This window comes from Cariama cristata, unplaced genomic scaffold (genome assembly GCF_000690535.1).
Source record: "Cariama cristata isolate BGI_N322 unplaced genomic scaffold, ASM69053v1 scaffold10585, whole genome shotgun sequence".
Classification (NCBI taxonomy): Eukaryota; Metazoa; Chordata; class Aves; order Cariamiformes; family Cariamidae; genus Cariama; species Cariama cristata.
In genome coordinates, this window is record NW_009616947.1 from 45992 (window position 1) to 59845 (window position 13854).

Sequence of the window (13854 nt, forward strand, 5' to 3'; positions counted from 1 at the left end):
ACTGGCATACCATGGAAGTCCTAACTTTTGTTCTTGCTTTCTCTGAGGGCTTGCACAAGAAAAGGCTCTTAATCTGATGAGATATGGGAGAACACAGAATAGTCTGCATTTGGAAAACAGCTGACATTCCCAGTCTTCTAGCATTCAGAGACTTGCTTAGTGAGATCAACTTTTCCATTATAACTGTTCTTAGAACAATTAAAACTCCAAAGTATTGACCATTTTTGGTAAGGAGGAGGCTTTAGTGAATTATGTTTCTTAAAACTCTGTAGTATACAAATATGAATTGCCTGGTTTTTGATCTGCTGCATAACCATGCCCGACAAAGATTATATCCTTGACAGGAGAAAACAAAACCTTCCAACATGAACCTGCATGAGTTTGCAGGCAGTCTGATGCCTGCAGTTTGAAGTCCACTTTGTGCCTGTGGGACTAGTTCCTAATGAGGATGCATGCTGGTCATTTGTCAAGATGTGGAAAAGAAGTAGTATCTTTAAATGTCTTCAGACTGCCAAACCCTCCGAAAGTGTGTCTGTCCGTTTAAATTTCTTCAGTATTAAAAGTCTGCAGCACAATGGAAGCTTTGTAATAAGACATCATGTAAAATGCTAACACGTAGCGTATGGGCCTGGTGCAGACGCCTCTGTGTCAGCCCTGGGTAAAGTGCTGGAGAGGAGGCAGGGGCCTTTCTCATAAAGAGAGAAGGCTTTTCGTAATAAAAGGGTGAAATCTCAGATAACTGTGCTGCTTATTTGCTCTGTAATGATCACAGTGTCTTGTGTTCTGCTCTTTCTGCCAGATAAAAATAATTTACCCCATTTTTGTTGTACAGTTTAATGGAACCGAGCAGATTTTCCTGGAACGGATGCTGAATTCTCTGCTCCTTTGTAAAGTAGTGTTGTAGATTAGTTCTGGTATCCAAGAACGAGTGAACAGAAAGGAGCCATTTACTAAAAGACGTAGGGTCAGAGTTCGAGATCACCATGCCAAGCTCTTTTATTGAACAAATTACCAGAAGGCTGCTGATACGCCAGGCAGAGTTTGTTCTTAATTCTGTGTGAATAGATTAAAAACGCAGATTTAGCTCGGAGAGGCATTGGCTGTGCTTAGCCTTCTTGGCAAGAGGGCAGGCAGAGCTTCAGAGAAGTTTCAAGATCAGAGTTGCCATGCGTACACCTTGCTTTTCAGTGTGCTGTAGCCGCTTGTGTGCGCCCGGCGCTGCCTGGAAGAGGTTTTGCTTGGGGAGGGGAGAAAGAAGAATTCGGAGTTTAGGAAGAAGAATGCCTTTAACTAAAGAATCTGTAGATGAGTTAACTGCAAGACTTCAATTTGTCTCTTAGTGAGACTGAGATTTTTTGGGACTTACATGAAAATAACAACAGATTATTTCTGTGTATGTGCCACCAGAGTTTGAATAATTTTCTTTCATTAAGTACTTGCTTGTGTTTGCTGCAAGCTGGTGCTGGCTTGGAGAGTGGCTCTGCTGCAGTGGCCGTGTTTCAGTGTGTTCTTTCTTCTGTTCGTTCGTTCTTCCTTTTTGGAATTTACTTGGTTTCTTTTCTTTGACTAGCATAGCATATCGTCGTGTCATTCGTGTCTATCAGTATGAAGTTGGGGATGATCTATCTGGAAGGTTTTTTCCTCTTATTTTTCTTACCTCACTTTGGTTTTCAAATGCACTTTTTAATTCCAAGGCTCGCTTTCCTTCCAACTAACTTTCACGGCTTAGAGATGCTTGGAGGTTTGTTTCCCTGTTGACTCTTTCCATGGTTGGTTCCCAGCTTCCTGCTCAGGGTTCTGGGTGTGCGCTTCATCTTTTCAGGCGTGCATCGAATCTGAGCCTTAACCCTGTGGTGAGAAACACCCAGATGGTTGGTGCATTTTCATTGCTACAGGGTGATTCAGCGCTTGCAATCCCCTTCTCAAGAAGCTCAAAAGCACATAGGAGGATCGATTTCAGTGGGGATGAAATGATAGATTTCAGTAGGGTTTAGTGACTTAATACCAGCGACTTTTAAGTTTCAGGAACTTAAATACCACAGTCAAAGGAGAGGACAGCCCACCTGCACACACCCAGACTTGCTGTCCATGCACAGGTCATTCAGGATGAACTCTCACCATCCATGTTGGAAGGACAGAGGTTCTTAAACACTGCTGCTCAAAGGTTGCTTAGGATCTTGAGGGGAAAAAAGCAGCATCAGGAGACTTTCCCTAACTAGTCCCTACAAAGTAGATCTTGGAGACCATTGCCCCAGTGGTGGTCTTTCTATGCTGGTGTGGGGGCTGCAGTCTGTGTAGAAGCTCAGTGTGGAGATCAGACCGAGGGGAGTGGCCGTGCCTCAGTTTCTCTGGGTGCAACATGGGAGAGGTGGGGTGGGAAAAGCAACTGTCCACCACCCCCTGCTGTGAAGCAAAGGGCTATGGTTTTCTGCAGTGATTATGCCATGCTAAGATTACTTTTAAACAAAACCAGTAGTTTTCAACATCTTTTTTCCCCCATTTTATCCCCACGTAACACACCTCTGTAGAGCTCCTGTACCTTTACTGGCAAATACAGCCCATCTGCAGTGAATCACCTGTAGTTCATGTGTGTGCGTGTGTGTGCTGGGCACGGTGGAGTGGGGTGGGACTGCACTAAGTTTCTAATTTCGTTAGGTCCAGTAAAGCGGGTGCTTTGGATCTGGCATGAAGTGTGGCTGCTGATTGTGTTGCCTTTCAAATGGGGCTAGAAATTAACTACAGAAGGAGATAAGAATCAAACAAGATGTACACGTGTCAGTCTGAAATAGGATGAGTCAGAATAAAACACAAAACCAGTGTTTAAATATCTACAGGAGAATAATACTGCCGTAAGGATTTTTAATTTCAAGGAAGGACTGTTAATTTCAAGCCCCACCTGCCATTTTTCATGGGATAAGTGCATTCTCTCACTGTAATTCTGTGTTTAGGTCATGTATGGTGGAGGAATCGGGAACGCTGGAATCGCAGTTGGAAGCTACTAAAGTAAGCAGTGCTCACCTATTGCTAAAATACCTTTCGCAACTGATGACTTAGGAACACAGGGTGGGAATGGAAATGCATGTAATCATATGATAAAATCTTAATTGATTTCACACATTTTGAGTATTGAAGAGACCTTTGGGATTATCTATTTACATATCTGATGTCTACTTATATGACAAGCCATTAAACAACACTCCAATGTAGTTTTCCTTTTTGTTCTTCTTTTCTAAACGAGTGCGGTAGGGCAGAGAGGATGCAGTATTTTCAGCGTGTTTCCTAGTAAGTCGGGGGTTTTGTCTCAAGAACTGGTTCGCAAGCCCTGTTGACTTCCAGCAGTGTGCATGAAGGGGAACATTGTTTTGAACACTATTTTACAAATCTCAGCAGAAAAAGAAGAGTATAACCCTTCCTCCCCTGCCAGCCTGTGTTCTAACGTCTTAAGGTGGTTTTTTTGTGCTCCTTTATTTTCTCCTCTTTGCTCCCTCCTAACAGCGCAAGCACCAGGAGATCCGAGCTATGAGGAGCCAGCTGAAGAAGATTGAGGACCTTGGAGCAGCCATGGAAGAGGCCCTTATCTTGGACAACAAATACACAGAACACAGCACCGTGGGGCTGGCACAGCAGTGGGACCAGCTTGACCAGCTGGGGATGAGAATGCAGCACAACCTGGAACAGCAGATTCAAGCTCGGTATGGCCTGGCTCACGTGCGGTGTAAAGCATGTCTCACTTTGGGGGTATAAAAGATAGGAGACACCTCTGCCCGTGTCTAAAAACAAACCTTGCACGGTCCGTGCTAATGAGTCTCCTGTGCTCTAACGGATGTCATGAGCTTGTAAATCCCCACCACCTCCTGGCTCTCTTCAGAGGGGTGAAGTCAGCAGTTTTGGAAATAGTTCGTATTGGCCATTAGCAGTGATGAGATCTTAGGGGAACTGATTTATTCTGTTGAACTGTCATGATGTAACAGATTGTTTGCTCATTTGTCCTCGTCTTCTGATGCAGACCCTGGCTGGCAGCAGGTGGACTCCAGCAGAGTTCTGCAGTTTAGGGACTGTTCACCAGCTTTGCTTTTTCCTTTTCAGAAACACGACTGGAGTCACTGAGGAGGCCCTGAAGGAGTTCAGCATGATGTTCAAGTGAGTCGCAGGGAAAGTGTGCCAGAGGAATGCTTGTGAGAGATTTCTGGCACGTGGATGGCTCCTGTTCACAGGATTCTCTGCCCGATTTGTTTGTAGCTCCTTTGTTGTCTGCCCAGTTTTGTGCTGAGCTGCTCTGATCTCTGCCAGATGGCAGGAGCCTCCAGAGACACCCGCTGCTGGCTGGGTGCAGCCACAGCCCCGAGCCTCTCCTGGGCACGCTCGCTTGTGGGCACAGCGGTGTAGGAGCCAGGAGTGCCAATGAATTCCAGCCGGGAATATAGCCATTTTTTGAATGCTTTTTAAGCGAAGTGAAGAATTTGTGCTTACTTTTTATGTATGTTAGATAGAACTACTTACCGATTCAAGTTCATTTGTCCAGAATAGTGGACTAGTTATAATCTGTTCTAGTTTTCAGCCCACTTTATAGCTTTCAGTGCTCAACAACTGACACTTAAAAATGTGGGCTTTGTTTTTTTTGTTTTTAGGCACTTTGACAAGGACAAATCCGGACGACTTAATCACCAGGAGTTTAAGTCTTGCTTGCGCTCTCTCGGCTACGACCTGCCTATGGTTGAGGAAGGAGAACCAGACCCGGAGTTTGAGTCTATTCTTGACACTGTGGATCCCAATAGGTACGTGGGTTGGACCTCTTTATATTGCAAATATGGTATGGGTATCCTTCGGGGAGTTGGCTGGCAGGGCTCTCACAGGCTGAGCGCCGTGCTTACTTCTGTTGTGGAAAGGCTATGGTTGTTTTCACAATTCACGTAAAAGAGTCTTTATGAAGGCAAGACGCGCATTCATGAAGAAGAAATTCACTTTAGAAAATGATGTGGTATTGACAGTCTCCTGCGTTAAGAATTTCACTCCTCCCAGGAAAGTTAAACGGACGGCAGTGTTCACACGCTGTGTTTCACCGGCAGGGATGGACACGTCTCGCTGCAGGAGTATATGGCATTCATGATCAGCAGGGAAACGGAGAATGTGAAATCCAGCGAGGAGATCGAGAGCGCTTTCCGCGCCCTCAGCTCGGAGGGAAAGCCCTACGTGACCAAGGAGGAGCTCTATCAAGTAAGTACCGGTTGTGGCCCACCAGGGAGGAACAGACGGAGACTTTGTGTTTATAGACGTTAACAAAGACCAGCACTAGTTGTTTGGAGGGTCGTATCACTGTGGTTGAGTCGGTTCTGAACCTGGCAGGGTATCCTCTGCAGCAAACACAGAAATTACCTACCCAGCTGCTTTCTTGGCTCTATAGAGGAAGAGGAAAATCTTTAACTGCCAAAAAACTACGCAGGTTGAGTAAAGCAAGAGCTATGCAAAGGCCTGGGAAGGGTGTGCATTCACTGTAGCTGTCCTCAGAAACTCATGCTTCCCTCTCATCGTTTGGGAGACTAGAGGGAGATGTTTCTCCAGACAGCGATTCGAAGGAGAAACTTAAGCCCAAGCTCAGACAGTGTGAACATCGCGGCCCTGCCAAGACAGCAAGTTTTTCCTGTCTGAATCCCACCAGCTGGCAGAGAAATAAAGCGGTTGCACTGCTTCCTCGTACCAGTTACCTGTTCTGTCTTCTCCTCAGTGGGAAGACGACTCAGGTCAGACCTTCCAACCCTTAACCAAATAGTGCCAACAGCCAGAGCATTTCCATGCTGGGCGTAGTTCTGCTGCTCTGGCTTCTGTCCCGAGCTGTGTGCCCCCAGGAATGGGAGGGCTGCTTGTAAATGCCCCATCCGCAGCCCCAAAGTGCCCGTCTCCACCTCCGCGCTCTCTTTGTCTTTCAGAACCTGACCCGGGAACAAGCCGATTACTGCATTTCTCACATGAAGCCCTACATGGATGGCAAGGGCAGAGAACTTCCTGCTGCCTACGACTACATAGAATTTACACGTTCACTCTTTGTGAATTGATCTAAAACACTAGTTCCAAAAGATGCAACGAACATGCTCACGTTTGCTGATTATAGCTCTGCATGTGTCTCTCTCTCTCTCTTTGTGCTCTACAATAATCAGTGTTACTTTATGATGTAACCTTGAACTGCTTAGCTTAAAACTCTTAGGGAAAACAAACATTGCAGTGTGCTTCAATAAAAGTTACTGGTCGAACCACATCATCTTGTGTTTAATGGTTAAATGCAAATTTAACTGTTAGGTGGCTGAAACTCCAGCTGTCACAGTTACATGCGTCTTACAGGCCAAGGCGGTGCAAGAGGTGAGTGGGCAACTTTTCCTGGAGCCAGAGTAGTAACAAGCTTCATGCACCTGGTTGTGTTGGTGCCTCAGTCCGTGATCTCACTTGCCAGCTGCTCCAGATGATTCATTTCCCTGGGTCCCTGCTCAGTGAAGTCAGAACTCAGCTGCCAGACTTTGACTGTACCGGTAGCATCCCCTGCTGCCAAGAGCTGAGTTTGCTTAATGTTAAATTCTAAGCAGTACACAGGGCGTTCACCCGAGGCCTGCTTTATGGAAACGGTGGGCTTCCGCGAGCTCTTCTCAAAGTCAAAGAGGTGCACGTCTCCTATAAAACAGAAACATTTATTGCAGCTTTATGGCAACGGACTTTGTATTTAACAGCAGATGAGTATCTACTTGGTCTGGAACTTAGAGTTGTTCTTTTTAACCTGTTCCCCCTTCCCTCGGGTGTCTGGGCTGTGACAGATAGCTGACATCACCGTGAGACAGCATGGATTTGTTCTGCTGTCGGAGACCTGAAACCAGCTTGCCAAATTCTGTGAAATCTCCATTCCTTAACTCAAAAATGCTTGGGCAGTTTTCTATGGAAAAAGTTGTTGTTTGAAACCACTAGCTCTAGAAGTAAATGTCAAAAACAAGGAAGCTGGAAGTAAGTTTTAGCTGCAGTAACCTTGCTGTGTTATATCCCTGCGAGCGGCTGTGGCAACAGAAGTGAAGGTATCATCAAAAGTGAAAAATAACTGTGACTGAAGTCGTCTTGCCTAGAGTTAGAAATGACTCCGTTACACACGGTACAAACAACGGTCACTGCTCTCTGCTTGTGGGAAGTGCTCATCAGTACAATTGACTTGTACTAATTAATACTCAGCACAGTCGTAGTTTTATGTCCAAGAACAGGCACTGCAGTTACTTGCCTTCCCCCGATGCAGCTGCGAAAACCAGCGGTCGAACTGGAGACCAGCGTACACAGAAGAGGTATTTCTTTGATAACTGAAGAGAAATGAGGGGTTGCGTCTGCAACATGGAGTGCAAGTGAACTTGTCCATCAGTCCCACAGCTCAGAAAGAGGTTCCTGGGGGAGGAAGGAAGAAAAAAAGAACTTTCTTGGCTTTATTGATGAAGATATGGAACAAAAATCAGTCAAGGGAGCCTGACCCTGGGCAGTATTCCTGCTTTGCAAAGGTCTGAACGTGTTTCCCAAAGCAGCGATTTCCAAGCTGTACCCTGGGACATGGTCTGTAGAGACTCAGCTTTGTTACTGCTCTCAGTTAAGTTTAATGAGGGCTTGTGTTGTCCGCTGAGGATTGCTGGTGGGTTGTGGGCCAGGGATGCCTGAGAACTGCTGATCTAGAGCCCGGCATTGTGAGAGCTGTGTTCGTCTCATGCAAATTAAATGCAAACCTGGGCTGTCAGCACGTTTCATAGAAAGGTGGCTTGGGGCCTCTTCCGCGCGTGGTGGGTAAACTGCAGGCAGAGATGCGAGTTTCTAATTTAAATTGAGGCAGCTGCCTGTAAGGTTTCTGATGGGCAGATCATTTAAGCAGTGATACATAAATGACTTTTTCAGCTTTTTTGGCCCTTATCTTTAAATTGATCTTTAATATTAACGTCTAGGGTGATCTGAGGAAGGTGCTAAAGCTCCATGCTGGCCGGAGCGCAGATGCTATTTTGCGTTACTCATGTTGTGCCCACATGCAGCATATTTGAGTGGGCAGCTTCACCAGAGCCAATGGACATTGTTTCTCCTACGACGGGAAGCTACTTGATCAAATTCCCAATGCCAGGTGACCCTTTTTTGGAACTTGTACATGCACACCCCCAGGGGCTATTTGAAAAAGGCATTTTTAGAGCCAGGCAATGATTGCGTCCAACGTGCAGCACTGGCGTCAATTCACAGCACTTGCCTGTGGAAGGGCGAGCAGCTGACGGAGTACACCGGCCCACCGTGAGGGGAGAAGGCGAGCTCCACTGGTGCCCTGAGGGGAACAGAACTGCCTGTCCGATGGAGAGCCAGCGTCTCTGCTGCAGTGGAGCACTTCAGGGAATAGCCACCTTCCACACCGACGATGAACACGCGGGGATCGAAGTGTGAAAATGAGAGCGAGGTCACACCCACGGCTGCCTCCCCCCAGGCGAACTGGGAGAAAGAGACAAAGCTGTTGTGAGAGCTGGGGGCTCCAGTGAAACGCAGGTGCAGTTAGAACAGCGTGAACCAGCCTGCCAGGGACCCAACAAGCTGTTCACTGCACAGCTGGCACCAGCTACGATGTCACAGCACTGCTCAGCCTTGAACCTCTGCAGCGTCCTCCTACCAGGGGATTCATGTGAAGTAATGTTGTTGTAAGCAAGTTCTCTTCTCCATCCCAGCTGCTGCTCTTTAGAGCACAGCAAAACCTCAGCTGTTGCCAGTCTTCCAAGGATGGGAACGGAGATGGGGACCACAAGGGCTAGCGCGTTATGGTCAGAAGGGGCTTTTCCTGGCCCTTTGCACGTGAAGGGTGAGCTCTGCCACATGCGCTCCAGAGTTTAGCGTGTTTTTGTCAAATCAGCCCTCTTTGAACTACTGAACTCACCTTCTTCAGCCAAGTGCTGCGAGGGATCTGCTGAGCCACCACGGCGAATCCTTCGGCCAAGGCCAGCCGACCGTCTCGCTCCTCCCTCCACACCAGGATCCTCCCGTCCGTCGATACGCTCAACAGCCGTGAGCGGTTGCTGTGCTCGGCATCAGGTAACCAGTTAACCTGTTCCAAATGCCCATGAGCTTGTGACAAGGGGGACTGTCACAACCGCCGAGCCCACGCTCGGCAGCCTGCAGTCCCCTGACCCGCCAAGACGACACAGGAGCAGAGCCACGCGGCAGCCAGGGATCTCGGTACCAAACCAGCTCCTGCTGGGAGCTGGCACGCAGGCGGAGATGCTAGGAGAGAAACACGTTTAGGTGTTCAGGGCTGAATTCTGTATTGCAGTTCTATGGTTCACCTGCCATCGCTTTTGAGACGTGCAGTGTTTATAGCACTTTTCACCCATCTATGAACAGCAGCGTTTTCCCAACTTTCAGATGAGAAAATACACAGATTGCCCAGAGTCCCAGGACCCCAGAAGGACAAAAAATATTAGAAAGCCAGACTGTATGATATGCTTAAAGCGTGTAGCTTTAAGCTTCCAACTAAGGATCAGTGATGCTTTGCTACTTAGATTTTTAAACCACTACACGTATTGTTAGCTGCACCTACATCAGTAGACAGTTACAGCATAGGAATGGGCCTGCTCTTCATTCACCCTGAACAGCAAGAAGTTATTTTTTACAGGGTGAGCGTTGAGTTCAGCAAATGCCTGTTGAGTAGCTAGATTTGGGGAAAAACAGCCAACCATAAGAGAACATAACTGCTGAAATGTAGCAGCCTGTCTGTGGATAGGAACTGAAGGGTTGAAATAGAGCAATAGCAATGCTCGCCTCCCCCAGCGGTGTCTGCTGTAGATGTTCTCTGTTACCTGATAGACTGGATCAGTGTGAGTGTCATCTGTCATCCCCGTCCTCCAGATCACAGCGTCTTCTGTTCTGCTGGTATCCCACACCACCAGCTCCCCGCTGAAAAGGCCACCTGTAAGGACAAAGAGAAAACGTCGAAGGTCTAATAGCTCAGAACAAATGCACAAATGAAGCTATGGTGGAAGTGGGCCCACCAGCTTCAAAGGACTGGCAGCTATCTACAGGGCACAGTCAGCTCTGGTGTAAGAGAATATAGCTCTACCGAAATAAGTATGCTCTCCCCACTTACACCCAGGGCTGAATTTCCTTCTATCATCTCTCTCTGATGAGATGATATAAAGGCAGATGTCACTGAAAAAGCAGCAAGTCCCAGTTCAGAAGCAACAGTGCGCTTATCAATGTCGGTGAGCATTAGTTCCTCAGCTTGAGGAGCTGCAACACCATTACTTCTGCAAGAAATCTTAGGCTGAGCTCAGGGAGAGAAAGAAAAATGATCCAAGCTGAAGGAAATAAATGCACGCTTCAGATAGGATCTGAGGTGAGAGCAACCTACCAGCTATCAGTGAAGGCTGGGAGGGGTGGAAAGCCAGGGACATGACAGAACTGGGAACCTCCACCACGAGGTCAGGGCGCTGTGGATTCAACCCTCTTCTGTCCAGATTCCAGGTACAAACGTAGGATTTTTCTGTGCTCCAGTCCCCACCGTCCAACCTGAAGAAGAGAAAACTATGTCTTGCCTTGTCTGTTCTGCAGAGAATCCCAGTCTCGCACAGCTCTGGTATGACCCGTTGGTCATTTAAACATGCTGCTTTGTGGCTTGAAGGAAAAATGAGGTGAAGGGATCATGAGGTGATGAAACTTCTCTGTGGGCTAATATATACACAGTACGTGTCAGTGTACTTACAGAACAAAGTGCCAGCAAGTAAATCTCAGATACGATTCACTATTTGAAGACCTACCAACCATTCAAATAATGGGAACAATCTAAACGGTGCATACAGAAACTTACTATAAGTATCTGGGAATTTAAAGAGACCAAACTGCTGCTGATTTGCAAACTGGCTGAGTTGCAAACCACGCTTCCTCTAAACAAGTTCTCAAAGATCCAGGGTCTGGGCATGCACAGTGAGGAAATACCTTACCTGGAGGACCGACAGGAGCTGAAAAGACTTACTGAGTCTTGCTTGGCCTAAGATAAGCAGCATGATTTGAAGCCCAGGTGCCTCTGCAGGAACAGAGGACATTCTTCACAGCCACCAACTGGTGTTGATGACCCTGCACAAATCATGCCAGGCACCCCAGCTCCAGTGATTTCAGTCCAGTCCTATGCCCGTCAGACTTGTTTGCCACAAGTGGACCATGAATTATTACTCTGGGATGCTAACAGACACCTGCCACTCTACCTCCTTTGTTATTTCTACCTGCTTCATTCAGCACACGCTTACCAAAATATTACATGTATTGCGTCGCTAGCACCGCACTGACCAACGTGCTGTCCCATCTTGCTACAAAGAGATGATACGGAGGACACAGATCTACAGAAGAGTCAGTGGTCAGGGCAAGAAGCAATGATTTTGATACCTACTTCTTTTGCCTTTATTTGATGCTATTAATTCTTTTATTGGAAGAGATACAATCAAATAAAAGGAGCAAATTTTAATCCAATGGGCAGTTGATCTGTGAAACTCCTTATTAAAGGATGTTGTAGCTGCTAGACGTTTACACAGCTTCACAGAGACTGTGTAAGTTCATAGACGGGAATTCTACTGAGGGTAACCACAGACATAGAAAATTCTAATCTGAAAACAGCTGTAGACTGGGAGAGCAGAAGGAGCAAGTAACATACAGGTTTGGCCTGTTTTACTCTTCCCTAAGCATTTGCTCATGGATACCCTTTTTGCTGGGGCTTTTAATCTAAGGAAATGGTAGTGGAATGAAAAAGGAGTAAGGGCAGCAGTAGGGCACAGAAAGGAGAGGCCGCTATAGACATTCATTGGCTTCGATGAATGTTTTGTCCAGCTCTCATTTCAGAAATCCTTAAATGCTTGTTAGCACATGTCCGTGGCATCAGACGCGCGCGTGAATGGATGCCAGGTTCATCCGGGGTGCTAAGAGACCACATTAAAACAACACGATCTTCAGTGAAGATAAGCACATACTTCCAAACCTCACCTACATATATTTGCAAGCGCATCTGCTCTTTACGGTTTCTTTCCTAACAGAATCTATCTAGAAACAAATCAGTAAGAGTACATGTATCCCTTTTCAGGGCAGAGGGGAAGGTAAAAGAAATAAAAGCTATAATTTAAGACCGCCCTGAGATTTTTGTTTCTTTGAGTATGAATTATTTAACTTGCATAAAGTGTATATATATGTCTAGTTTATTACTGCAGAGAAAGCAAACATATCCAAAACTCAGGTCAGCCTGAGCCATCACATCAACCTCAGTTGCGCTCTCAATCCATTGATACTCACCGGCCATACGAGCATGCAACAACAGATCCAGTTGCATTCCATGAGACGCTGGTAACCTGTAGGTTTTGATCCTGAGCCTCTGGGTATGACAACGTATGCAAACACAATACCTGGAAGAGATGAAATTCAAGCACTGAAGCAATCATCTCCGAACACAGAGAAATGAGATCCGTGCACGCCCCTGCACATGTTCATATGGTTACAGCGTTGGCTTCCCCTCTGTTCAAGTAGCACACAGATATATGTGAAAAAGTTGTTGAATTCCTACTGGGGAAAAAACTCACAACACGTGGCCCTACCAAACCAACTGTTGCCTCATAATTACCTCTCACAGACTGCGCACTTCAGGGGCTGCACAACTCTGCAAGGCTGTGCCATAAGGATTTACGACAGCCCTCCAGGTATGAGTCTAGCTCTCGCTAAGCTTCACAAGCAATGGTTTGAAAACAACGATACCAACATGTACTGACCGATACAAATTGCTTCCACTCTTGAGCACTGTACACTAAACAAATATAATCGAAGTAGGAAGAGCTGCCAAAGCACTGACTGCAACTGTTCCTAGGTACCTGCTAGCCTGGCGTGCTCTAAAGGGGCTACTGGGAGCTGAAGATAAGCCTACACCAACTGCAGGCTTCTTTCTCACAAAGCTGCTGCAACACAGTCACTAGCAGGAAGAACGGTTTTACCAAGCAAGGCCAGGCCACAAGCAAGGGAGAAAGCTGGAGAAAAAAACAACTGGTAATTTCTAATTATTAGAATCTGGCAAGAACAATCACAGCAGTAAGAAACAGAACTAAAGAGTTAGAGCCACTGCAACCAGCTCTGTTTGGGTAAGGACGAGGATCTGAATTCTGTCAACTTACTGTTTCATTCTGATCTGTCCAGTTCACCTCAAAGCCATCAAAGGCACGGCTTTTCCAGTTTTTGTTTAGCTCTTTGATAACAGCATCCTCCACTCTCTGAAGGAATGACAGAAGGCTAGTGTAATCTACTTGGACTTCTTGCTGGAAGTCTTGGACAGCATCTTTACTTTGATCCGTCTGCACACTGGCATCTTGGCTAGTATGAGATTGTGCTGCAGTTTCTACTGTTGAAATTTTCCCAGTCTGGCAGCTTTTCTAGTAAAAGAAGACAGACAGTCTATTATCCAAACAGAAGAAAAAAAAAAAAGAGTGTTGCACAAAACATTCAAAGCATCTCCCCCTTTTTGGCATTTCATAGAGACATTCAAGCGCACTTGCAGACCTCTGGTTCGCGGTTAAAGCAGGGTGCCTCCGTAACTGTCTGTGATGTATTTGTGACTCCCACACGATCTGAGAGGAGACAGAGACACCTGAACGCCAGTCAAATTCAGGCCATGTGCTCTACAGGATGGAATGGGGAGGATGAGAGAAAGCAAAAAGGCAGCAAGCCTCCAGAGGAAACGGCAAACACCGAACCCAAACACGGTGTTACCAGCTCCCAGACTACTGGCTTTGTGCCAGCCGCACGGTGTTTCTTTGCCAATTTGTATAAAGGGCCTAACTTAGTAAAACGCTGCAAAGGGGCAGCGCC

At 46.5% G+C, this 13854-nt stretch overlaps 2 protein-coding genes across 6 annotated transcripts in view; one reads left to right on the top strand and one right to left on the bottom strand.

The window, feature by feature from the left end:
* The window catches only part of SPTAN1 (spectrin, alpha, non-erythrocytic 1), a 43993-nt gene extending 37743 nt beyond the window's left edge, over positions 1-6250 (top strand). For 4 of the 5 annotated variants that reach the window (XM_009700343.1, XM_009700344.1, XM_009700345.1 and 1 more), the window contains 6 exons: positions 2949-3003; positions 3496-3692; positions 4087-4140; positions 4629-4775; positions 5067-5214; positions 5925-6250. In XM_009700343.1, coding sequence (XP_009698645.1) covers positions 2949-3003; positions 3496-3692; positions 4087-4140; positions 4629-4775; positions 5067-5214; positions 5925-6050 — 727 coding nt within the window. In that variant the 3' untranslated portion in view covers positions 6051-6250. Of the gene's footprint in view, positions 1-1570; positions 1634-2948; positions 3004-3495; positions 3693-4086; positions 4141-4628; positions 4776-5066; positions 5215-5924 lie in introns of all 5 variants that reach the window. The other variant, XM_009700342.1, reaches the window with a different exon arrangement.
* Positions 6251-6418: 168 nt separating this feature from the next.
* WDR34 (WD repeat domain 34) lies at positions 6419-13418 on the bottom strand (the record flags this gene model as incomplete). Its single annotated transcript, XM_009700347.1, has 8 exons — positions 6419-6657; positions 7247-7404; positions 8237-8469; positions 8906-9073; positions 9825-9934; positions 10376-10533; positions 12298-12407; positions 13164-13418. Coding segments are annotated over 8 exons (1431 nt in total), but the record flags the coding sequence as incomplete, so codon positions are not given.
* Between the last annotated feature and the right edge of the window lie 436 nt (positions 13419-13854).